The sequence below is a fragment of the Vipera ursinii genome, assembly GCF_947247035.1.
Source record: "Vipera ursinii genome assembly, chromosome: 4".
NCBI lineage: Eukaryota > Metazoa > Chordata > Lepidosauria > Squamata > Viperidae > Vipera > Vipera ursinii.
Window position 1 is genome coordinate 51,849,876 of NC_139514.1, and position 24,154 is coordinate 51,874,029.

The window sequence follows — 24,154 nt, forward strand, 5'->3', positions numbered from 1 at the left end:
CAAAGAAAGTAAAGTTACATTAGATAGAAGTTAATGGATAAACAGGGAAAGATGGAAAATATACCAACAGCATTACAGTAAGCATCCTTCTCTGGATGTAATTGTTCATGCAATTATTTTTATTTTATTTATTTATTTAAATATCAAACTACCATACTTAACCACTCTCTCTCAGAGGGGTTCTGGGCAGTGTCCAAATTAATGTCCCATAAGATTTGATAAGAAGATATAATAAATGTTATCCATTTCTAAGACCCAAGTTAAAAAGTTGGCATTGCCCTTTAAAGGCTTATAGAGTTCTCACCTCATTCCATGGGTCATTTGTGGCCCACATTCCCAGCTTTGCATCTTGCACACTCCGTAGCCATAGTGCTGCTATTTAAATTTGGCAGCAAACCACCACATCTTCACTATTTAAGAGTGAGATAGATGGTCCTAAATTGATAGGTAAATTGATAGGTAAATTTAAATGAGAATGCTAAAATGGAAGTTATGGAATATAAGATTGGAGTTACAATTCTATTTTTCTTTTTTTTAAAAGCCTAACTTCACCCACAAGTCCTTCCAAATCTTGCTCAGTTTTGTAATATTGTCAGCAACCCATCTCTATGGCTTCTGGCTGCAAAAAAATAATTTTATGGAAATATTTGCCCTATCTTTTTATGCTTTAGGAATTAAAGAGGAAGTTTTTCCTTCAATGATTCCTAAAATCAGGCACACATACTTGCCGTAGCAGAGATAATGCCATGTATGTTCATTTGAAAAGGCTTTTACAACTTCCTTATGTTAACAAAAAATATTTCATAACATCTACTGTTGAGGGTATACTTGATATACTTGATATTTTATTTAATTTCAGCTGGCTTGTTTTTAAAATGCACAATAAACCACTTTGGAAAGGCCATAGCTTTGAAAGGCAGCAAAGCATATTAAGTAAATAATAGGTGATTTAATGCATTGAGGTTTACTGCCTCATAAGTGTGTTTACAGAAATACAGAAAAACAGAGGTGGAAGGGATCTTGGAGGTCATCTAGTCCAACCCCCTGCTCAAACAGGAAACTCTACGCCATTCCAGACAAGTGGCTGTCCAGTCTTTTCTTAAAAGCCTCCAGTGATGGAGCCTAGCAGTGTCCCCTAAGAATGTATGAAACACATTTTTCTTTCTTGCTGCATGAAACATTACAGAACAGGTATTATCAAATACAGTGTTGTTCAGATCTTAATCATAACAGATCGTAATAAATGATTATTTCAGAGTTATTTTCTAATCTAATTCACTTTCTCTTGTTGGTGATCAAATAATAGCATTTCCCCAGTGCCCATAATGTCCATTCAGTTGTCTAAAATGAACAGAGCAGAAAGTTACTGATGATAGGAAGATTTTGATTTCAAAAACAAGAACAATTGTGGATGACAGAAGTTGCATCATTCAAACGCAGAGCCATCCAGTACAAGCCAAAGAATTTTCAACAGCAGTTGTCTCCAATGAAAATGTCCATGATTCTTAGTGGGAAGTCAAACTGACTAAAACAATATATGTTTGCCTTGTACAAGTAGTCCTCAACTTACAACAGTTCATTTAGTGACCATTTGAAGTTACAATAGCACTGCAAAAAGCAACATATGACTGTTTTTCACACTTACGACCGTTGCAGCATCCCCAAGGTCATGTAATCAAAATTCCGACACATGGCAACTGACTCATACTTACGACGGTTGCAGTGTCCGTGGATCATGTGATCCACCTTTTGCTACCTCCTTATAAGCAAATTCAAAGGGGAAGCCAGATTCACTTAACAATCCAATTACTGACTTAATAAATGCACTGATTCACTTAGCAACTGTGGCAAGAAAGGTTGTAAAATGGAGCAAAATCCACTTAGCAACTGCCTTGCTTAGCAACAAAACTTTGGGACACAATTGTGGTTGTACCGTAAGTCAACGACTTCCTGTAATTATCCATGTATCTTTTTTTTAAAAAAAGTTTTATTAATTTTCTAATTTTACATTTAAATATTTAAAAAGCAACGTGGCAGCTGAACTAATTGATAATTCAATAACATGCAAATATCTTTAGTACAAGTTTCAAGCTACTACATTAAGTATTTCCTCTCTTTTCCCCTTAGTATTTACTGTCTCATGTTTAAGCTAATACAATTCTTATTATATCAATTAAATAAAAATAACTTTCTTACGTTTGTCAATAATTTTTAGTTTGTATCTGGGCAAGGAAAAAGCCAAGAGTTAAATTTAAGATAATGCAAGATACGCGTGAAAGAGGTGGTCTTAAAATGTCTAATTTCAAATTATATTATGAGGCTGTTGCTTTGTCAGCGATAAGCGACTGGTTTAATTTAACACAAGCGAGATTATTAAATCTTGAGGGTCATGATTTGTTATTTGGATGGCATGCATATTTATTGTATGATAAGAAGGTGGATAATGTGTTTAAGATACATATTTTAAGGTATGCTCTGTTGCGAGTTTGGAAAAAATATAGACATAAGTTAAATTATAAGATACCTATTTGGGCAATACCTAAACATGCAATAGAAAATATAAATGTTGGATTTAAACATAATGTGACTACATATAAGGAAATTTTAAGTTTTGAGAGGAATGTATGGCAATTAAAGTCATATAACATTTTAAAAGAAGAGAAGATTGTACAAACCTGGTTTCAGTATGGGCAGATGGAAAGAGGACCAGAAAACTGGTTTTTCAATGATTGATGAAAATTTGGTAAAGCAAATTAGAGATCAAGGTCAAGCACATATAAAAAGGATATATATTGCATTGATAGAATTGATTCAGGGATGGAACTTGTTAAAGATTGTATGATAAAGTGGGCTCAGAATTTTCAAGGTCATTACAATGGATACTTGGGAAAAGATTGGGTTAGAAATGTAAAATTTAAGGGAGAATTTTTATAAAATGTTTTATAGGTGGCATTTAGATCCTAAAAAATTAGCAAGTATGTATCCGAACTGCTAGCCCAAATGTTGGAGGTGTGGTTGTGAGGATGCAACGTATTTTCATATATGGTGGACTTGTAAAAAGGTTAAAGCTTTTTGGATTAAAATTTGGTGGAACATGCAAAAAATATTCAAGAAAAGGATAAAGTTTTCTCCGCAACTGTTTTTACTGGGTATTATTACAGATACCACCGTTGTGGACACTGATGTTGAATTTAATTACGGCAGCGAGGCTTTTAGTAGCACAATATTGGAAGAAGGAAGAACTGCCGACTATAGAAGAATGGACTTTAAAAGTTTCTAACTTGGCGGAAATGGCAAAGATCTCAGCGTATTTGAAAGACCAATCGCAACAGAGATACATTGTGGAGTGGAGAAGATGGATTGATTACATCCAGAATAAATATGGGACTAAAAAGTTTCATTTAGCATTTGAATAAGTAGCGGATATATATGATGTATAACTAGCTTGTAGTTATTTTACCAAGAGTTAAAAGTGCGATAGAATTTAATATTTTATTGTTGTTTGCATATTTTAGATTATGTTTGTTTGTATTTTTATACCCTGTATTTTGCTCTGGGAAGTCGGGGAGGGGGGAGGGGAGGGGAGGGTTGGGGGGGTTGGGGAGAGGGGAGGGGGAGGGGGGTTTGTATTCAAAAATGTATTGTAAAAGTTTTCAATAAAAAAAATAATTTTTAGTTTGTACATATCCTGCTTATTTTAACATTCAATCTTTATAGACAATCAATGTCCTAATTAGTTTTTCCCAATTTTTAGTTTCCCATTAATATTTAAATTTAACATTTATAATTTCCAAGTTTTAAATGACCACAATTACCTTTATCGTAATTCATCACAAAATCTAACATTCAGAATACACGTCTTATCTATTTAAATATATTCTATTTCTCACCATCTTACATCAACTTAATTAAGAATACACTATAACATTCTTATTTTCTATTAATTTCCAAAAGTCTTAAATTTAGTAACCAAAATTTTCTCTTATTTCAACATTAAATACTTCCTCTCTTTTTCTCTTGATGTCTACTATCTCATATTTAAGCTAGTAATTTTTATTATAACAGCTAAGTAAAAACATATTTATTACATTTATCAATAGATTTTAGCTTATATGTATATATATATCTTAATTACTTTTACATTCAACCTTTATAAGCAAATCAATATCTGAGTTTAACTTTTAATATTTATACTTTTAAATGACCAAAGTTTTCTTTATCTCAGCTCATACAAAATCTAGTATTCAAAGTACTCATCTTATCTGAGTATGTTCTATTTTAATTCTTACTAATATATCAAAACCCCAATTTTCCTCAGCCTTATTCTAGCTTTTTTTCTTTGCCAACTCGCCTTCCATGTCCATGCTTTTAAGTCATCCAATAGATCTCCCTGTGTTATTATATATATTGTTTGAAGTAGAAAAGGCCATCTGGTTGCCATTTTTTTGGAAGGACTAACAAATCGTTTCTCTATTTTTCCATCTTGATGTAGTTGTCCTGAAATGTTTATCTTCCCTTCAGTCTGTTCTTCTTGATCTTCAGGTTTCTTCTGGTTTATATAGAAAGTCTTTTCCTTTTTCCATGTTGTCAATCTCTTTTCCAGGTTTTCCATTAACTGTGTTTGATGATCAATTGAATCTTCTATCATAGTATTTAATTGCTCCACTTCTTCTATTATATTCTGTGTAGTTGATTCTTTAGTTGTAATCAAAGTTTGGGTTTGTATATCTGGGCTGACATCTTGTTCAGAACCAATGCAGTGAGCTGGCAATGCAAACTGCCCTTTAATTGCTCCAAATTTTCCCCAAATGCTCCCACATTTCTGGCAGGCCTCCAAAGGAAGAAACACACACCTTCAGCCGCCTCTGGCTGTAAGCAGTTTCACAAACAGTCTGATTAGAAGAGGAATTTACTCAAGGCCACGGAGATAACAAGGAATGACACATACACCATAACCTAACGAGTCTGTGTGAATACAAGCTTTCCTGAGCAGTTTCAGAAAAGAAGCCAAAATACAGTCTGAGATCTTTGAACATCCAAGCAATGTTGTCAGTCAGTCCAATGGTCAGAGTTTCTAGGTTTCCAAGCAGAAGTCACAGAACAAGAGGTCAGCAACAATACACAAAACTCCAAGGAATTAGCGTTTGTTCCCAACAAATGCATCTCCCCATAGCATCTCCTTAAGTCTCAGTCTCTAGATATGCCTTGTGGAGAGAGGCGGGCGACTCTCCTCCCAAGTAGTTGAGCCTGCCTGCATTGTTCCCTTCTTCTTAGGAGGGGGTGGGCCTTGCTCATCGCCTGAACTCTGTCTCTCCTATTCATCCTGTCCCAATCCTGACAGGCCATGGCCTGCCTTGGCCTGCTCTTCCTCACATTCCTCTGAAGCCACAGACACCTCTCCCTCACCCTCCATAGGGTCCCGTTCCAGCTCATTTTCCTTCGCAGATTCAGGCTCCGACGGAGGCATGACATTCTTATTTCATCTGTAGCTGTAAGAATAGTTTCATAAATTGCTTTCAACATAAAGAGAATCTGTTCCTGATCTTCATCCATGTTCTCTTATCAGACTGTTAAGTTAAAAGCTTTACAATCAGAGAATGAAAATAATTTTGTCACTGAGTATAGAACACAGCTGGGCTTCTTTCAGCTGATACCTGTCAAGGTTGCAAAAGTCTTACCATATTTTCCAGTGTATAAGACGACCCGGCGTATAAGACGACCCCTGACTTTTGAGAAGATTTTCAAGATTTTTCGTCTTATACGCCGGAAAATACTTACATGCCAGTTGCCAAGTGTCCGACACAAGCCTGATTCAGATTCACCCCGTCTGATGCAAATGGTGCAAAGCCACGTGCTCTTCCAGGCCAGACTCTGCAAACAGCACGCCAGAAGCCGCAACCACCGCAGGAACTCTGAGTCCCCGCCTTTTGGCAGCCTGCACGGCCAAGCGCGATTCGGCTGAGATAGCATTTGCAGACGGAGCAGCCACCGCGTCTGGAGCCAAGCCCCGCCCAGGAGACGGTTGGCCAGGCGGGCCCGGAAGACACGCTAGAGAGCCAGGCTTGGGGCGGCCATGCCGAGGCCGGCTGGCGAGGGCTGCTGCATGGTCTGCGGGCAAGAGGGGCGCGAAGTACCGCTGTTCCGCACTCTGTGACCAGGCAAGAGATTCTTCCGGTCGGCGTGGGTCAGGCGGTGCCTCAGCAGGAGCAAAGGTGCTCCCTTCCTACTGTCTGTCGCGGCCTACGGGCGTGACATTCAGCGGGGCCCCTCTTCACAGCACGCCGCACGGGCCTCACCCGTCTCCCCATGGACATGCCTCCCTCACTACGGGAGCCACCCCTGCCATCCCTGCACGCCACAGACGCAGGACCACCTCAACTCGTCGTGAGCCTGCCTTCCGTGCGTCGGCTGCTTCTTCTGACCGTCCGACGCTGCCATGGAGATCTCCCGGCAGCTGGCTAGCACGCGCGCACGCAGGACAACACTGCCGGGTCTCGCCCGGTGCCAGCAGGCTCCGCGGCGTCCTTGACCGGGACCAGACCCATCCGGGCTGCAGTGCCTAGACACGGTGTGGGCTGGGAAGTTTGGCGGCGACATGCTGGCTGGGAGGCGGCTTCAGAGTGCGTTGCCGGGGACTGCAGATCAGAGAGGTGAATAGTATTTTCTGGCGTATAAGACGACCCGGCGTATAAGAAGACCCCCAACTTTTGAGACGATTTTCATGGGTTAAAAAGTCGTCTTATACACCGGAAAATACGGTATCTATAATCTGGGCATCGAACCAAGTCTTGAGCCAAGTCTGTATAACAAATTGTAATATCAGGTTTAGCCACAAGATGTCACCCATACCATTTAGGTTGTGTGTTTTTTAAGTCTGAATTTTTTATAATCCTTTTTCCAATTTTACTTCTTTTTTGCAGGTAGAAATCCAGATCTTCAATAAGAATAAAAAATCTTTTAGTACAGTTAGAATCAGGTTATTCTTGCAATGTTTTACACTCCCCTGGATAGTCAGTCGCCGTTGTTTTTAGAGGGTGGGATAGAATCTCCCTTCCCTCTCTTACAGGGGCAAAAATACTTTGGGCAACTTATACAGGTAAAAAAAAATAAGTAGGATTGAAGAGAGGTAGATCTCACCCAGTCTCATCCGTGCTGCTTTGTAGGTGCCTGATGGTAAATTTGACTTCAGCTGTCAGCAGCCTAGTGATGGGCCATATTTCTATGGCCGGTCTTCTGTCCACCGGTTTGGAGGGCTGTCCCGGATCAAGTGGAAGGGCTACTGCCCACCCGCAATCAAGCTGGGATTCCCTCCTTGCTGGTCACCCCTGCAGGGCGACTTTCAACCCTTTCCAAGGTCCTCCAGCGATGCGGAATCAGACGTGGAAGACGGAGCTTGCCATCCAAACGTCCACGGTGGCCGTGGCGGCAAACTGGAAGTCCCATTATCCATGTATCTTTCATTAACTTCATTTGTTCGAACAAGCCGGCCTGGCCTGATGGGGGATGGGTTGGGATTTTATTGTTCTTTTTAATATATTTATCTTTTGTTTTAGCTTGGGCATTGTGTTTAATTCTTTTTAACTTTTGTATCTTTGTACTTTTATATGTTTGCCCTGTTCACCGCCCTGAGTCCTTCAGGAGAAGGGCGGTATACAAATAAAATTATTATTATTATTATTATTATTATTATTATTATTATTATTATTATTATTATTATTATTATTATTATTATTATTATTTTCCCTTTTCTCGGTTTCTTTCAGCAACCTAGGTTGGAGGAGCCTATATCAATGGCACGGCTGAAATTGTCTACCTCCCTTCAAAAGGACTGGTGTGGGTTCAAGCTCCAGCTGGCTTTGCTTTGTCTCTCCTTGTTGGTAAAGATTTTAAAAGATTCTTAAACTAATGGGGGCGGGGGGTGGGGGTATTGAAACAATGAATAGACACCTGGAAGTCTTCTTGTTCATGAGTCTCTGTAGAGTCCATGTCAATAACCCCATTCCTGAAAACAGTTTTATAATGCGCATTGCTGAAATAGTCTTATGGTTTGAGATTTCTTCCGGTGGTCTCCTCATACATACACTGTGGAAAAAGGCATGATTCATTATCCTCACATCAGAATCGAGATAAGCTGTTTCTGATCGCCTTTCCCCTCCCGTATCTCACTACACTCTTTCCTGTCTGTCACTGCATACTTATTAGATGTGTAGAAATGAAACTCACTTGATATACTTGGGCAATAACTCTTATATTCTAGCTTATCTAGGATTTTTAATGTCTCTCTCTGTGTCTTGGAGCTTTTCTGCACTGTTTAGGTGTTCTTGTTTTAGTTTTTACTCTTCAACCGAGGGTGGGCAGTTAATTTTCTCAAGGGGCCACATGAGGAACTGGGACTGTTGTGGAGGGCCGCTACTGCCCCGATCCCTCACACTGCTGCCCCGCCCCCTGCTTCTGCTCCCGCCCCTGATGCCACTGCATGGTTGCCCTGCCCTCCACCATCTGCCTGGCCAGTGGTGGGATTTCCTAATGTCTGCCACCTCAGCTGTCTGTGGATGGTATATCTCATGCCTTGCTGTGGCTCTTCTCCTGCTTGATCTTCCTCCCATGTCTGCTGCTGTCTCAGGCTTATTCTCAACACCATTTTGGGAGCCATCTTACCGATGTACTGTATTCCTGGGTTTTGTCCAGGACAGTGGCTATATACGGTAAATATCAAAATTTCCAATCACAACATTGAAAGCAAAGTCAAAAACAACAACAATAAATAACAATAAAACCATAATGCAACAGCCAAGCCACCATAACAGACTCACAGGTAGTCTTCGACTTACAACAGTTTGTTTAGTGACTGTTTGAAGTTACAACAGCATTGGAAAAAGGGACTTATGACTGTTTTTCACATCTATGACTGTTGCAGCATCCCCGTGGTCACGTGATTTATGTTGAGATGCTTGACAACTGGTTCATATTTATGACAGTTGCAGAGTTCCAGGAGGAAAGGGAAGAGCCGCGGCCAGGAACGCTGGTTGCGCATGGAGCCTCTCCGGCGCCGCAGACGGGCTTCTTCTGCCATCTCCATGCCGACGCGGGAGCAGATCTTGGGAGAGGGGTGGGGAAAAAAAATAATAATTCCCGCATCCCTCCCGACCCGACCCGTTATTTCTGCCAGGTCCGCCCGGTAGGATCGTCTGAATGAACCCTAGCGGCGTTTCCCCGCTTTCTGATGAGGCCTTTCGACCGCCCGCAGCCTGGCCGACCGCGGGTCCGACTCGCTTGGCTGACTTTGTGCCTGGCCGCCGAGTGGGCTCTGCAAAGTGAGTGCCTCGCCCGCCTCTCCCTTCCAGGCCCGGGTTGGGACCGTATGGAGATTGGGGGGACGTGTGTGGGTGGGTGGGTGGTGGTAAAAGTAACACCTGTCGTAGTCGTAAGTCGAGGACGTAGTCTTGTTACACCTGGACGCTTGAATGGGTGTCGTTTCGCTCGCGCAGGGGAGGTGGCGAGGGGAAAGTTGGCGCCTGTTGCATTTCTGCCTGACGCGTCCTGGGAGCAAAGCCGTTGCCAACCAGATGGGGTTGTTTTGTTTTGGGGTTGTTGGGGGTTGGTTTTTTTTGGAACAAGGTGTTAGTGGCCGTTTGGTTCTCCCCCCCCTTCCCAGGTCCTTTTCCCTCCATCCCAGCTGCTCAGTTGTTGGCATTTAAAACAACAAAGATGATCAGGGGACTGGAGGCTAAAACCTATAAGGAAAGGTTGCTGGAATTGGGTATGTCTAGTTCACGGGTAAGGGACGCGGTGGCTCAGTGGGTTAGGACGCTGAGCTTGTTGATCAGAAGGTAGCAGGGTGAACGCCTGTTATTCGTCCCAGCTTCTGCCAACCTAGCAGTTCGAAAGCACAAGGTAGAGACCACAAAAATAGAGACCACTACGGTGGGAAGGTAACAGCGTTCCGTGCGCCTTTGGCGTCTAGTCATGCCGGCCACATGACCACGGAGACGTCCTCGGACAAGTGCTGGCTCTTTGGCTTTGAAACGGAGATGAGCACCGGCCCCTAGAGTCGGAAACGACTAGCACGCATGTGCGGGGGAACCTTTACCTTTACCTTTTTAGTTCACGGGTAGGCAACCTTGGCTCTTTTATGACTCGTGGACTTCAACTCCCAGAATTATGTAATTATTGATTTTCCTGGGTTTTGCGCTTGAATTTTCCTTTGTAAAGCGAAGTTATAAATCTAAATATTTTTTTTATTCTCACGACCTCCTTCAAATTTGCCCTTTTCAGTCTTGTCCTTTGCTTTTTCCAAGAAAACGTGGTCATTGTACCTCTGCATGAATAAATAATAAGGCAGCATTGAAAATTAATATCCCTTGTGCTCAGTGCTTTTTTTGTAAAAGAAAAAGGTGCCGGAACTCACCCATGTCATACAACCCACCTTGCCTACCCTACAAGGTTCCATCCAAAAAAGGTGCCGGAACTCCATTCTGGGTATTCTATGACAAAAAAAGCCCTGCTTGTGCTAATATAAGAACTATCTGATGCTCTTGCCTTTTGTTTCCTCCTCTCCAGTGCCGCTTTTATATTGTTTTAAGAGCAGAGGCATAACTCAGGAATAATTTCCCCCGTCACTGACAGGATCAGTGGGGTGGGAAAGTAGGATTTAAGAGAGAGAGACAGAAAATCTCTCCCTTCTCAAAAATCCATTTCTCCCTCTCTGAGGCCTTTGTCTTAACCCAGGGGTAGAAAACCTCGGCTCTTTTATGACTCATGGACTTCAACTCCCAGAATTCCTGAGTCAGCTGACTCAGGAATTCTGGGAGTTGAAGTCCATGAGTCATAAACGAGCCGAGGTTGCCTACCCCTGCTATAGGGTCTTCTGCTTGAGTAGGGAGTTGGACTAGATGACTTACAAAGTCCCTTCCAACTGTGTTATTCTGTTCTGTTACTCTGTTAAGAGAGAAGTAGAGAACGTGCTTCTACCTTCAATACCGGTGGTAGTAAACGGGGGAGTCTTTTCTTTTATCATGATTCGAATAGTAAATCTGACTGAATGGATGGACTGTCTCTCCACAAGTTTAAGATACTATGCTTCCTTCCCTTCCTCTCCCGTCGCCTCGCTGCCGCCGTTGCCCTGGGAGACCGCGGCGCTTGGATGCCTGGAGCTCGCGACAGAGACCTAGCCCCGAGCCCGCCATGGGCTGCTGCGGGAGCGCCGCCTCTCAGAGTTCGAAACGAGAGTGGAAGCCTCTGGAGGATCGCAGTTGCACAGATATCCCATGGCTTTTGCTGTTCATTCTCTTTTGCATTGGCATGGATTTTATTTGTGGCTTCTCAATAGCTACTGGAGCAGCTGCAAGATTGGTTTCAGGATACGATAGTTACGGAAATATCTGTGGACAGAAGAGTGTGAAAATAGAGGGAATAGAAAACAGTGGCCTAGATCTTACAGAAAAAAAGTTTGTTTTTCTGGAGCCATGCAATGTAGATTTAGTACATCGGAAGATCAAGTCCATTGCTCTCTGTGTATCAGCATGCCCACGTAGTGAGTTGAATAGTAAATCTCATTCCCCTCGTAGTAGTAGTATCGGAAGGGTTAAACGCTACGGTTTCCCCCCCCCTTTGCTGACGTATTGGACGCCGTAACAGCAAGGGTTTTGGGAGTCGTAGGCGCTAGTAGTTTTCTGTGTTTAATGGCTCCTCGCTATTAAGGTACTGTAGCTTTTGCATAACAAATTACACAGCGTTGTTAGACTAATTTACCAGAAAGGCTGACTTAAGCAGCATGTCATGAAAAGGGACGGTGCTGTGCACCTTATGTTTCATTTTGTAAAACCTTTACATTACAGTAAGGCCTGGAGGAATGTTGTCCATAGGGTCGCGATGAGTCGGACACGACTTCGCAGCTAACAACAACAACAACACATTACAGTAAGAGCAATGATTTGTAAATTCTTTGATCTGCAATTCAGAATCTCTGCATTTGGAGTTAACCTGTTGAACACCACGGCACGTAGTTTGAACCAGCATGCGTGGAATTCAGTTGCACAATACAGACACGGCAGACATAAGAGAAGTTATCTTTGTTTCCGACTTGCATAGGTTTAACCGTTTTTCGAATCATCGTTTTAGATAGTGGAGTATGTTGCAAGCCGGACCAGGCCGAGTAGTTTTCTCCGGAAATAACTAGCGTTTATCTCATGTTTCATAACTAGCGTTTATCTCATGTTTCATAGTGGTGTGGTTAAAGTTTTGGGAGGAGTAAAGGAATCAATAGACTTCTGAATGTAGAAAATTATACTGAAAATGTTCTCAGGACTACAATTCTGTTTATTTTATGGAATTCTTAGGAAATAAATGTCAATTTTACAATGAAACTTTGTATTTTGTGTTACCGATTAACCTGGATTAAAATATTTACATTCTCGCAGTCTAAATTTGCAATTCTGTGCCTATTAACAAATGAGTTAATCACATTGGGTTTTTAGCGTGAACAATTTGAAAATCACACAGAACCATAAAGTAGCTGATCACATCTTAAAAATTCAGCACATATAACTAGTTTATGGTTCTGGATGTCTTGCAAATCCAAGAGAATGAACTGTTATACAGATTAAAACAGGACGGAGAATATCAAACTATGAGGGCAAATATATGTGCTATAGCTAAATTAAATGATCAGATCAGTTTAGTATATTACATCCTTATATGGAAATTTGCACATAGTGTTGGGTGAGAGTTAAACTAAATCAATTCTTTAAAAAAATAAAAAACCAGGGATTAAAAGGAAATAGGCCTAAACTAGCTAACAAGCTACAGAATCAAAAATGAATATTAAAACATGTATATCACTCCAGAACTCCTATAAAGATATCTACAACTTGTGTTATAAATAACAGTATTACTTCATAGAGCCATAGAATTGAAGGGCTTGGAAGTTCAGCTCCCTGCACAGGGTAGAAATTCACTGTACTACTGGTAGCAGCATGTCCAGGTTGCTTGCTTATGCCCGTTGTTCCAGTTTATCAAGATCCTCCTGAATCTTGGTACTGGCCTCTTAGGTGTTTGTTATCCCGCAATTTTTGTGTGACCAGAAATTTTAATACTTTCTAACCATTCATCCAAGTTTCTTAAGAATATGTTGAATAGTACAGGACTCAAAAAAAAAGAGCTTTCAATATGCTAATGTCATGGTTCCGATAGATGAAACTCTTCAAAAGAACTTCGAGGCATTGTTTACCTCAGGGGTGTCAAACTGCGGGCCTGGGAACCGGATGCATCATGATGAAACTCTGCCCACCCCATTGCCAGCAATGGGGAAAAAGCTCTGATACGTTGCACGACGTCATGTGATGTCGCTGCTTTGACATGTCTGGTTTACCTTAAAGAATCTTTTATTCGAGAAACAAAGTATCGGCACTACATAACTAACCAGAAACTAATTTCCCCTCCCCTGGATACAAAGTAACAAAATGCGATTCCCTCCTCCAATAAACAGTCATAAATCACATTCCCCAATTAGCTTGAAGTGTGGGCTTTCTGCTCAGCTCTCCAGCCCACCAAAACACTATCAGCTCTGGGCCCAATGTCCTTGGGTTCCCACGATTAAGTTATTATTGTTATGACTAGCTGGACTCTCATCCCTTTTCCCCCTCCCAGCAGCAGCTAATTCTAAAAGCAATAGAGAAAATGGATGCATTTCCATCTGTTGTCAAAGCAAGAACATCCGATGTTAGCAGCATTGACAGCTACTTGATGTTTCTATACAGTTTGATATGGAGTATACTAATTGGGTACAATTGTTCAGTCAGCTCTTATTCCATATAACGGTAATATAATCCAATCCACATTGTGCCATTTTTTCCTCCCTATTAGAATCTCATGGGAGATTTACTATCCTGATGGCTTATATTCCAGGCCCCAATGATCAAGGTCTTCACATTTTGGAAACTTCAACATTTGATTATTTGTCTTATCCATAGTAATAAGAGCTGAACAAATTTTTGAATGTAGGCTGCACTCAGCCATACCAAAGTCATTCTCTGATGGACCCACAAGTAAAACTAAATTTGATTTTAATTAAAATGAACATATATTTTCCAATATATTTTCAGTACTTTCTTTCTTCTAGCCTGAAGTGTTTTCATTTTGGATTCTAAATTTCAGCCGAAAGCCTTAAATAGAAAGATTTTTTTAAAAAGACATATTAACTGCCGCTTGAACAACAGCCTGTTTTCTTTTAATTGTATAGCTGCTCTCTGTATCTATATCCCAGAAAGCGTGTGGGTGCTTTAAATAGTAGTAGTACCCATATACTTTGAAACATCTCTTGAAAATCAAATTTGAAGCAATGTATAGCTTTAATTTATAGATAAATATCAATTATTCAGAAGGCTATCCAGGTTGTTACATTAACAGGACTTTGTGAATTAATCTGGATGACTCTGACATTGCTAGCTTTTCATAAGATCTTGGAAACCTGATTCCTATCTCCTTAGGCCAGAACTTTGATTGAACACATTCTGAAATGACTGCACTGGAATATGTTGTGGCTTGGCTATATCATGGCATTTGTGTATTTTGCTTTTGGTTTACTTGATTTTTCTGTAAGTCTCTCAGAGTCATTTGTGAGGTGAGCAGAAATATAAATCATTCGTGGCTTCGGGGTGGGGTATCACCAGTACGCTGATGATACCCAACTTTTTCTTTCCACCCCGAACCAACCCAGTGATGCCCTCTCCGTGATGTCCCGGTGCCTGGAGGCGGTTCACGTCTGGATGGGGAGAAACAGGCTTCGTCTCAATCCCGCCAAGACTGAGGGGCTGTGCATATCGGCATCTCGGGTTAACCAAGTTATTCCACCTCTAACGATGGGGGGTGAGGTGTTACCGCCCGTTGATAGGGCTCGCAACTTGGGCATCCTCCTGGATTCACGGCTCAGTTTTGAAGATCACATAGGAGCCGTGACCAGGGGGGCTTTTTCACAGGTTCGCCTGGTGCACCAGTTGCGTCCCTATCTGGACCGAGACGCCCTACGCACAGTTACTCATGCGCTTGTGACCTCCCGTTTGGACTACTGTAACACTCTCTACATGGGGCTGCCCTTGAAGTCCACTCGGAGGCTTCAACTGGTGCAGAATGCGGCCGCGTGAGTTGTAATGGGGGTCTCCCGATACTCCCATGTAACACCTCTACTCCGCGAGCTGCATTGGCTTCCGGTTGCCTTCCGGGTAAAATTCAAGGTGCTGGTTATCACCTATAAAGCCCTACATGGCCTGGGTCCGGGGTATTTGAGGGAACACCTGCTGCCGGCATCAAACGCCCTTCGCACAGTGCGCTCCCACAGGGAGGGTCTGCTCAGGGTCCCGCCGGTAAGAGATTGCCGGCGGGTGACACCCAGGGATAGGGCCTTCTCAGTGGGGGCGCCTGCCCTCTGGAACCAGCTGCTGGTGGAGCTGAGGACTGCTCCCGACCTCCGATCATTCCGCCAGGGCCTGAAGACCTGTCTCTTTGAGCTCTCGGGCCCAGGCTGAGGAGACACTCATTTTAATTGGGGTTTTTAATAGTACAGGGTTGATTTAATATTTTTAAAATTGGGTTTTAACTTTTGTATGGTTGATTTTTAACTCCCTGTAAACCGCCCTGAGTCCTCAGGGAAAGGGCGGTATATAAATGCAATTAAATAAATAAATAAATAAATAAATAAATAAATAAATAAATAAATAAATAAATAAATAAATAAAATCATCCAAATAAATAAACAATATAAAGTCCTGGCATAGCATTAGATCTTGCTATTTTATTAGGAAAAACTTTACAGGTATAAGAAAAGAAACCATGTTCTCATAATTATCTCATATCAACCCATTTAGGAGGAAAAAGATAAATATGGAATTTGGTATGTCTACATGATTCTAAGGGTATCAAGAACATAATTCTGGGAAGTCTTTATGAATAAATCATACTTCTATTATTGTATCACTAGAGAACCTTATCAGATGCATTTTTATTTTTTTTTAAAAAATAAATGGCTTTCCACATAGGGCTTTGGCAGAGACATATAAATAAAAATGAAAAATAAAGAGAAATAGTTTGAATTGGGAATAAGTCCTAGAAGTTGACAGAAAAATCACTAGAAATAAATATAAATTAATGTTTTTGGAATAAACTTGCGGTGAAATATATAACATATTAATCATATGTTTAGAATTAGCTTCTCTTAAACTCCTTAATGTATTTCAAATATAAATTGGTGTAAATTCTTGAATTTTATTTTCAGAAGGGGCTTTGATTCAGGTAAATCAGGATTGTTTAAAATAATACTGAGCAATGTAGAAAAATATGTTTGCTCATTGCTATGCCCATTTCAGAGTTTTTGCTCTAGGATGGAAAAAAAATCAGCCAAGAATAAAAATATTTTTTGGTTTCAGAAAATAGGGGCCTGAATATGGAACCTACAATATAAATGGGGCAAGTTCTCAAATGTAATAGTGAAAATGTTGCCAGTTTTCAATTGCTGTTGTTGTAGTTTTTCTTTATTGTATATTTTATTCCATGCCACACATTATTAACACACAGGATTTTCCAATTCTCCAGCATGGATCTTTTATTACTGCAATTCTCATTCTCTTGTTTACTGCCAGAGCCCATTGAATTCATCTTAACTATTGCTGTTGGCTAAGAATTGGGTGGGTAAGCTGAAGCCCAGTTGTTGACTTCCAAGCAGTTTGTGGACAGCTTGACAGGTAATATACCAAATTTGGAGGATGGGTAGTTTACCCTTTGGCCAAGTTAGTGGTTGTAAGTGTAAGGGAAGTGCAGTTTCTTAAATTTTTGCAACTGCCTTGTGGCCATTAGAATCTTCTGGTTCAATTCATCTAAAGGCAGATATATTTTTTCAGAGAGAAATAAGCAGTCGGTGCCCTGGGATTCTGTACCATTTTAACAGGCATCTAGACATTAGGTGTTCAGAGGGGATGGGGGACAGAGGTGATGACAGAAGCAGTTTTGGACAGTCATAATGCAAGCACTATCCCATTCCATCATTTTGATGAAAGAAATCAGTGAGCTATTTTGGCAGATGAGCTTGCCCCTAGCAACTTTCTATTTTCTGTAGTTCAAATGGGTTCTTTGAATATGTCACTTCTTTTCCTTCCCCAGGTGGCTTTTTTTTTAAAAAAAAAATACTGCATTCTTAGATATTTGCCCCGCATTCTTTGTAACATCCTAAACTGAAGATTACAGTGATACAGAATTAAAATGGTGCTCCTGAATTGGAAGGTGAGAGAAATTTTAATTTGTATCTTAAGTTTTGGTCTCACGATTTCTTAGTGAGTCTGGAAGAAACAGTCCTGTGTATTTTATTTATACATGGATGCCTATATATCTAGAAAACTACAGTTGGTACTTTAATGGTTTTGTAAAAAGGTTATAGCAGATTCTTCCTATGGACTCTTTATCTTGTTTCTTAGCTGTGGCTGTGCAACAACATATAACTACAGACTTCAGATTGTGTGTTCTTGTACTTTATCTGTGTGGTCAGCTTATCCTGGTTCTGTACAGAACAGAATCTGTTTACATGATTTGGGTTTGATGCATGTGTTTTACTTTTACACTTTTAAAAATTGTAGCCTTTTGAATAAAGAACTACGTAATCATTCTGTTCTTTTTTAATAGATTATGTTAAAGCCAGCAAAACTTGTACTGGGGGCTCCCTAACTATGGTTATCTTTTTAGTGAGCCTATTTGGAACGTTAAAAGAACCTTGTGTGTTGTGCATACCGTCACAAATTAACCCTCATGAAGCAAAGGAATGTTTAGAAAATTAATTATAAAGTGCATGTACAGTATTTTAACTGAGATCATCTTCATAAGACATTGTTAATATGATGAAAGTTGTAACTATTCCATGACTTTGAAGGCCTTCTGAATCATGATAGCTGTTTCAAGGAATTAGTTTGAGTTTTACAGACTCCAAATGTTCATTTTCTAGCTATTCTGTTTACATTATTACATTAAAATAACTAAGTGATTTTTTTTCTGTTTTAGGCACTGGAAAATTTTCCACTACTAATGTACATTTTAGCTGCTAAAACATTAATTCTTTGCTTAGCATTTGCTGCGGCAAAAGTATATCAAAGGAAAAGACTTGAAGGGAAGCTGAAAAAGGAACAAGCAGAAAAGCAGAAAAGAGAAATGGAGAAAAAAGAAAAGTGAAGATCTAAAGGTATATTTTCACTGGAATTAATAATATTTTATAACAGGGGTATCAAACTGCCGGCCCACGGGGCCAGACGCGTCATCAGGAAACCGCACCCACCCCATTGCGGGCAATGGAGAAAAAGCTCATACGTCGCGCAACGTCACGTGACGATGCAAGTTTGACATGTCTGTTTTATAACAATAGAGTTAAGAGGAACACCCCATTGATTGAAACAGTGCATGAAGGGAGTTATGAAGTGACATGGCCCATTCTGCTTTCAGGATTGGTCAGAAGACTCTCCCCCCCCCCTTTTCCTGCATGAAAGAATTCTACAGTGTTGCACTTGGGAATATAAACAACTCTTTTGCAAAGCTCTGAATACCTGGATGACTTATGTTGGTGATCTCCATATACGCAGCCCCATGCCTCAATACACAAATGCCTACCTATTAATTCTTGATTTGTTCCAGGGCTGAAGGTGCTTTCAGCTGAGTGGTATACAGCTTCCCAATGCATTTAAAAGCATACTATCTTAATAAAAATGCAGCTAGAAATGGGTTGGTGTTTACGATGTAGTATGAGTTGGAACAGGCTGTTATAGCATATACAGTAAACTATAATTAAACAATCAGTGGCTCATTGTTGAATCCAGCCTTTCTTTGAAGGTGTGGGAGTGTTGTTGTAACTCACATTCCTCTGAATAATTTCACGCTTGGTGAGTTTACCGGAATTCTTTAGAACTTCAGTTTAGATTTTATATGTCTGATAGGTGTTTGAAAACTTCAACTGTCATAGTAGAAGGAACGCTTGCAAATTCCTATTCTCCCACCCTTTTAAATATGACCATCACCCCTTAAATAATACGTACAGCAAGTTAAGTTATTCTTATTTTCCTGGGCAGAAATACATTGCTATGGGAATATTTAATATGAGAAAAAGACCCTGTCACCATTTTCACCTTCTGTTCTCTGACTTTGCTTGATTAAAGAGAAAACTTTTTCCAAGACAGAAAAAAAAAACCATATGTCTCCTTTTTCAGGTCACAATCTTCCAGTCTTCCTGTTCAATTGTAGTAGAAGGCTTATGCCAGGATTATCATCTGGAGGTTTACTATGGGAACAATGTCAACTAAAACCTTTAACTTGGTACATAAGACATGTTGGAATAGGAGCACCAGAAGAATATATTTGAGTTAGGCATTTTATTTGAATAAGCTGCACTGCTTATTTTGCTGGGCCTCTTTGGGGCAACCTTGTAATGTGGCTGAAAAAGCTCCAACTCTTTTTAAAATGAAAGAATCAGCTTTGCAATTTCAAGACGTTATAAAGAACTGGAAATTAATTCCTTTTATTATATATGGAATATTTGTCACGAATCCATGTGCACTTAACACACAAGTACACAGAGACACATACAGACCTCAGTCTATTACAACAGAACAACTTTGTCCAACTATTTACCTTCAAATATGTGCAAAGATGTGATTAGCACTCTTGACAATTAGGAACAGTAATTTATGATCTCTTAGACTAGTGTAAGGCTTCTTTTACTATAGTGCTTTTGATTGGCATATTTTATTATTTCATACATGATAATTGCTGCATTTAGAACTCATATGAATGGGAGATTTACAAAGGTGAGTTTCAGAACACAAAACAATTTTATTTTCTGGGAAAACAATGCGATTATGAAATGTTATATGGTGCTCTGAACCTCAAATGGCACGTGCATTTGTAAACTGACTTGAGTGCCACCTTCTGGTAGCTATTAGAAATTCATATATTAGGTTTCTGGAACTATTTTATTTTAAACATTTCAAAACAAAATAATATTGTGTTAAAACATTCCATCACAAAATCTGAAACAACAGCGAGAAACAAATCTTGAAACTCAAATGTAAATTACATTTTGCACATTGAACTTAAGAAAAATAATAAAGGCGAGTAGCAGCATGCAGAATTTTGTGTCGTCTGAGAGAAAGGAGAATGGGAGCTAATTGAACCTCTTGGACTGCAGATTCCATATCAAGAGAGCCACTGAAGATAAGACTACACTTCATGTATCAGATTAGAATGGCATCTAGAGTAAGACTCTATAAGAGTAAGACCTTAATCTAGGGCTGAGCATTTTCTCCCTATTATTAATGTACAGTATATAAGGCTTTCTCTTTATTTCCTAGTGACTTATCCTAATTTTGGAATCCCTCTATCAATAATCAGTTCAGGCTTTTGATAAAAATGTTCTGTTTCTTTCTTGATTTTATTTTCTAACAAGAAAGGAAGGAAAGAAGGGGGGAGAGAGCCAAACAGAGAATAGATTGCGCAACTCACATTCCACCCATTTTGCGTGCGGCTTCCAGATTAGTTCCAACATTGTCATCTTTCAAATGAATAAAGATTGCGTACTTCAAAATAACCTACCAGGTAGGATGACTGTGCCCTTTGGCTTAACATTATAAAACTTTGGCGCTATCTTCTGCAAACAAAATAAAGACGTCAAGTTGTGTAAAAAGTAGGCTGAGAGGAATTAGCAAGAAAAGGAAAAGTGAAACCCCTGCTCCACATCTTTCCTTTCCACTCCTAAGTTTTTTTATGCAGAGAATAGGGTGGGCTGAGATTTGAGCTGTAAAGTTGCAGCCGAGTAGTCAGGTGGGCCTTAGGTACAGTAGCATTACGAGTTGTGATGTAAGGGATTGCAATGTTCCTTAGGAGCCTATGACATCAAAGCAAAATTTCCCAATTCGCATGTTGCTTTTTGCATGAGAAGATGGAGACTTACTAACTGCTGCAAATAGAATCATTCTATTTTGTGTGCAGATTTTCAGACATACGGCAGTTGACTTGGATGCCTTTCTGGGAAGCATTGAAGATTTCACTGAAACGGAGAGCTTTGCTGGAGAAATGAATTTCCTAAGATCAAGATTTATTTGGACAACAATGTATTTTAATTTTGTTGTTTTGTTTCAGATGGTAGCAGGATATTATTGTCAGTTATTTATTCAGTAAAATCTTCCTTTGCAAAACTGGTATCATTTGCAATCTTGCACGTTGTTTTCCATTTGTTTAAATACCTCCCAGTTAAATAGATAATTGATTATTCTGCCATGCAATAGGAAAACTGTTCTTCTTTGCAGCCTAATCTGGTCAGTGTTGCTCATGAATACCTCCTACTGAAAATAAATAAATTAGATTGGTCCTGACCTGTTGGTTTTAAAACTACACTTTCAACTGAAAGGGAAAAGGAACCAGATATTACATATACTGCTGTCTCTCTCCCATTAAAATAGATAATGCTAGCAGAATAGGTATGCTCTATGGCTGGAGTCCCCAACACTTCATTTCTCAGAGAGAATTTGTGTTAACTGTAATTTGCTTTCCTTGTATAACATCTCACAGATTTACTTTTTGCCTTATGTTTTTTAAACCATGGAACTCTCCTCTGGATGTGACCAGTGTCCTGATACATGCATCCTATTTGGAGGCTGAGTCTGTACCACAGTATTCATATTTACTGTAACTTGTGTTTCAGGGATATAACTGCAAGACCTCTTTAGAAGCTGTTTTGAATGTCTACATCGCTAGAGTATAATCGTGGCTGATTATTACTTGAGCATCACCAAAATGGTTTCAAATTTAAGCACAGATTTATTTAGCATTGGTTGAACTCTCCTGTTTAATTTTATCCTTCTGAATTGTACTACTACCAAAAATACAGTGTAGTCATTTTATGAGCCAGAAATATGAAATCCATAAATCTCTCAATCACCTCAAAAAGCATTGGAGGTTTGGTGATCATTGGATGAAATCTGACCAAAATATATCAGCTTAAAATATAATGCAGCCAAGGGCCAGGAATTCTGACTGGTAACTAGGTTTAGGGAGAGAAAAGGTTTTCAGAGAGGAGTGTCTGTAAAAAACAAAGATTTAACTATACTTCTCCCCCAAACCCACCTATTTATTGGGGTGACCACCATTATCTCTTGACTGACTTAGACTATTTCTTTTCTATTCAAAATGTGAAAAGATTCTAGAATTTATCTCCATTGGAGCCAATCAATGTTTTGCTCTTATACTTTGTTCTAACACAAGATATGAGAATCAATGTGATCCAATTAAAGTGTACATCCTTATAAATTAGGGATATGGATTAGATTAAATCTTTGTTTTTCTTAATTGTTAGTAACTTAATTCTTAATTTATTTAATTGAATCATTTAATTTAATGTAATTTAAGAAAATTTAATTTCTTAATTCTTAATAACTGGCCTTATTTTTCTTTTTCTCCTTTTCTCCTTAAAGTATCAACATATCTACAAATAGCTGTTTGTCCACTTAAATGGCATACATGAATCTAATACTATAACACTAAAAGTCACTTTAAAACTATTCTTTTTATTATCACCATTGACCTAGAATTATAAAGTGAAAATTTACATTTTAGGTCATATGAATTACCCTATTTTCAACCAAAGATTACTTGACAAACGACTGGAGAAAGTCAGGAAAACCTATCCAAGTAGTAATTTTCCCATCTCCGCACTTTGTTAACAGCCATTTTCCATTTGTTTGGGCTTGTTGCCTCTATTCCTTTCCCAATCAGGTCACTGAACAGGATGCATTGGTAGGAATAGGTCCTTTCCAAGGATGTCAGAGAAAAGTCTTTTCTGTTATTGATAATAAACCACTTCAAAGATGACCAGACAGCATCCATGGGATGCAAGTAATTGTAATCAAAAGGCACTGAAAGAAGTTCGTGACCTGTAGCCCTGGCAATTTCAGGGCAGCGTTTGATGTTCAACAAGTTTGGGTGAGAAATGGCCTGAGGATCGATTGTGTCCCCCTCCTGGTTAGATCCTTCAGTCTTCAGCGTTAAGCGTTTTTTCTCTTTGACCACAATGGCACACTTTCCATATGTAATAGAGAGAAAGTCACAGAATTCTTGAAACATCTCGTCTTGTTGCCTTAAGGGTAAGTCATCCCTTAGATATACTCTGTATCTCCAAGGAACCCATCCTTGGCTGTTGCCAGCATGTACAACTGTCCATACAGGCCAGTTGAGATGATCTTCATAAGGAAACTTGTCTCCTGTTATGAGACTTTCAGAAAGATCAGTTTCACCTAAAAATATAGTCTTGTAGTCATTAAGATGCAGAGTTCTTAAGCTTTTCAAATATTGCAGACATAGTTTTCTTGATGTGGCATCGTGGGAACTCCGATGAATAACGTGTTTTAATAATGGGTTTACAATGCGATGCATCGTGGATTTCCTGGCAAAATTGAATTGCACAGAAAGTTCTAATGATGCACAGGGTTAGTGATGATCTCATAATGGATTTCACTGCCTGTATTATTTAGTAATACTGAAACAAAAACTAAAGGTGTCAGGAAGGGCATCTGGCCAGGGAACGCTCAGCTCCATTCAGTCGCCCCAACTCCACCCCAAATAAAGGGATTAAAGGGTCGTCAAAAGAAAAAAAATGAAACAAAAACTGAATTATGCATTCATGTGTCACGGACAATAAGGATTTTGCTTCCTGAACTCTTTTCGGTGTATTTTATAGGTTTATGGCTGCTAAATAACCTATATGGCTGAAAATAACCTATAATTTAACTTATCAAGTATCATTTTATAGAAGTCTGCACATTTTTATACAGTGGCAATATACACTATTCAGTATCTGTTGGCTATGCTGCACACATGAAAATATGGAACTATTATTAAAGCACACCCAATACACAGAGTACAAATAAAATATTTGTGGACTTCTAAAAGTAGTGGCTCTTCTACACAGAATGCAACTTGCACATACTGAGTACTGTTGTTGCATAGACAAATGGAACAAACATGCAAGAGAGTCACATTATATTAAAAGGAATGGCTACCCCAAAAGAATTTGGTTCTGGGACAGAAAAGCATGGCACATGAACCATTTGTTGATGTGACAAAGATATTTTTGCTTCTGCTT

At 39.6% G+C, this 24,154-nt stretch overlaps 1 protein-coding gene and 1 long non-coding RNA gene across 3 annotated transcripts; one reads left to right on the top strand and one right to left on the bottom strand.

The window, feature by feature from the left end:
• The first annotated feature begins 17,154 nt into the window (after positions 1 to 17,154).
• Positions 17,155 to 22,354, top strand: LOC310640006. Of its 2 annotated transcripts, none has more exons than XR_014492450.1 (3): positions 17,155 to 17,268; positions 18,037 to 18,214; positions 21,007 to 22,354. It is a non-coding gene; the product is annotated as an uncharacterized lncRNA (long non-coding RNA). The 2 variants fall into 2 exon arrangements; XR_014492451.1 differs by lacking the exon at positions 21,007 to 22,354 and adding an exon at positions 18,472 to 19,198.
• A 295-nt stretch (positions 22,355 to 22,649) lies between these two features.
• Positions 22,650 to 23,756, bottom strand: LOC310640521 (protein FAM243B-like). Its single transcript, XM_083362821.1, has one exon. The coding sequence runs from the start codon at positions 23,443 to 23,445 to the stop codon at positions 22,687 to 22,689; it is 759 nt and encodes a 252-aa protein (XP_083218947.1). The 5' UTR covers positions 23,446 to 23,756; the 3' UTR covers positions 22,650 to 22,686.
• Between the last annotated feature and the right edge of the window lie 398 nt (positions 23,757 to 24,154).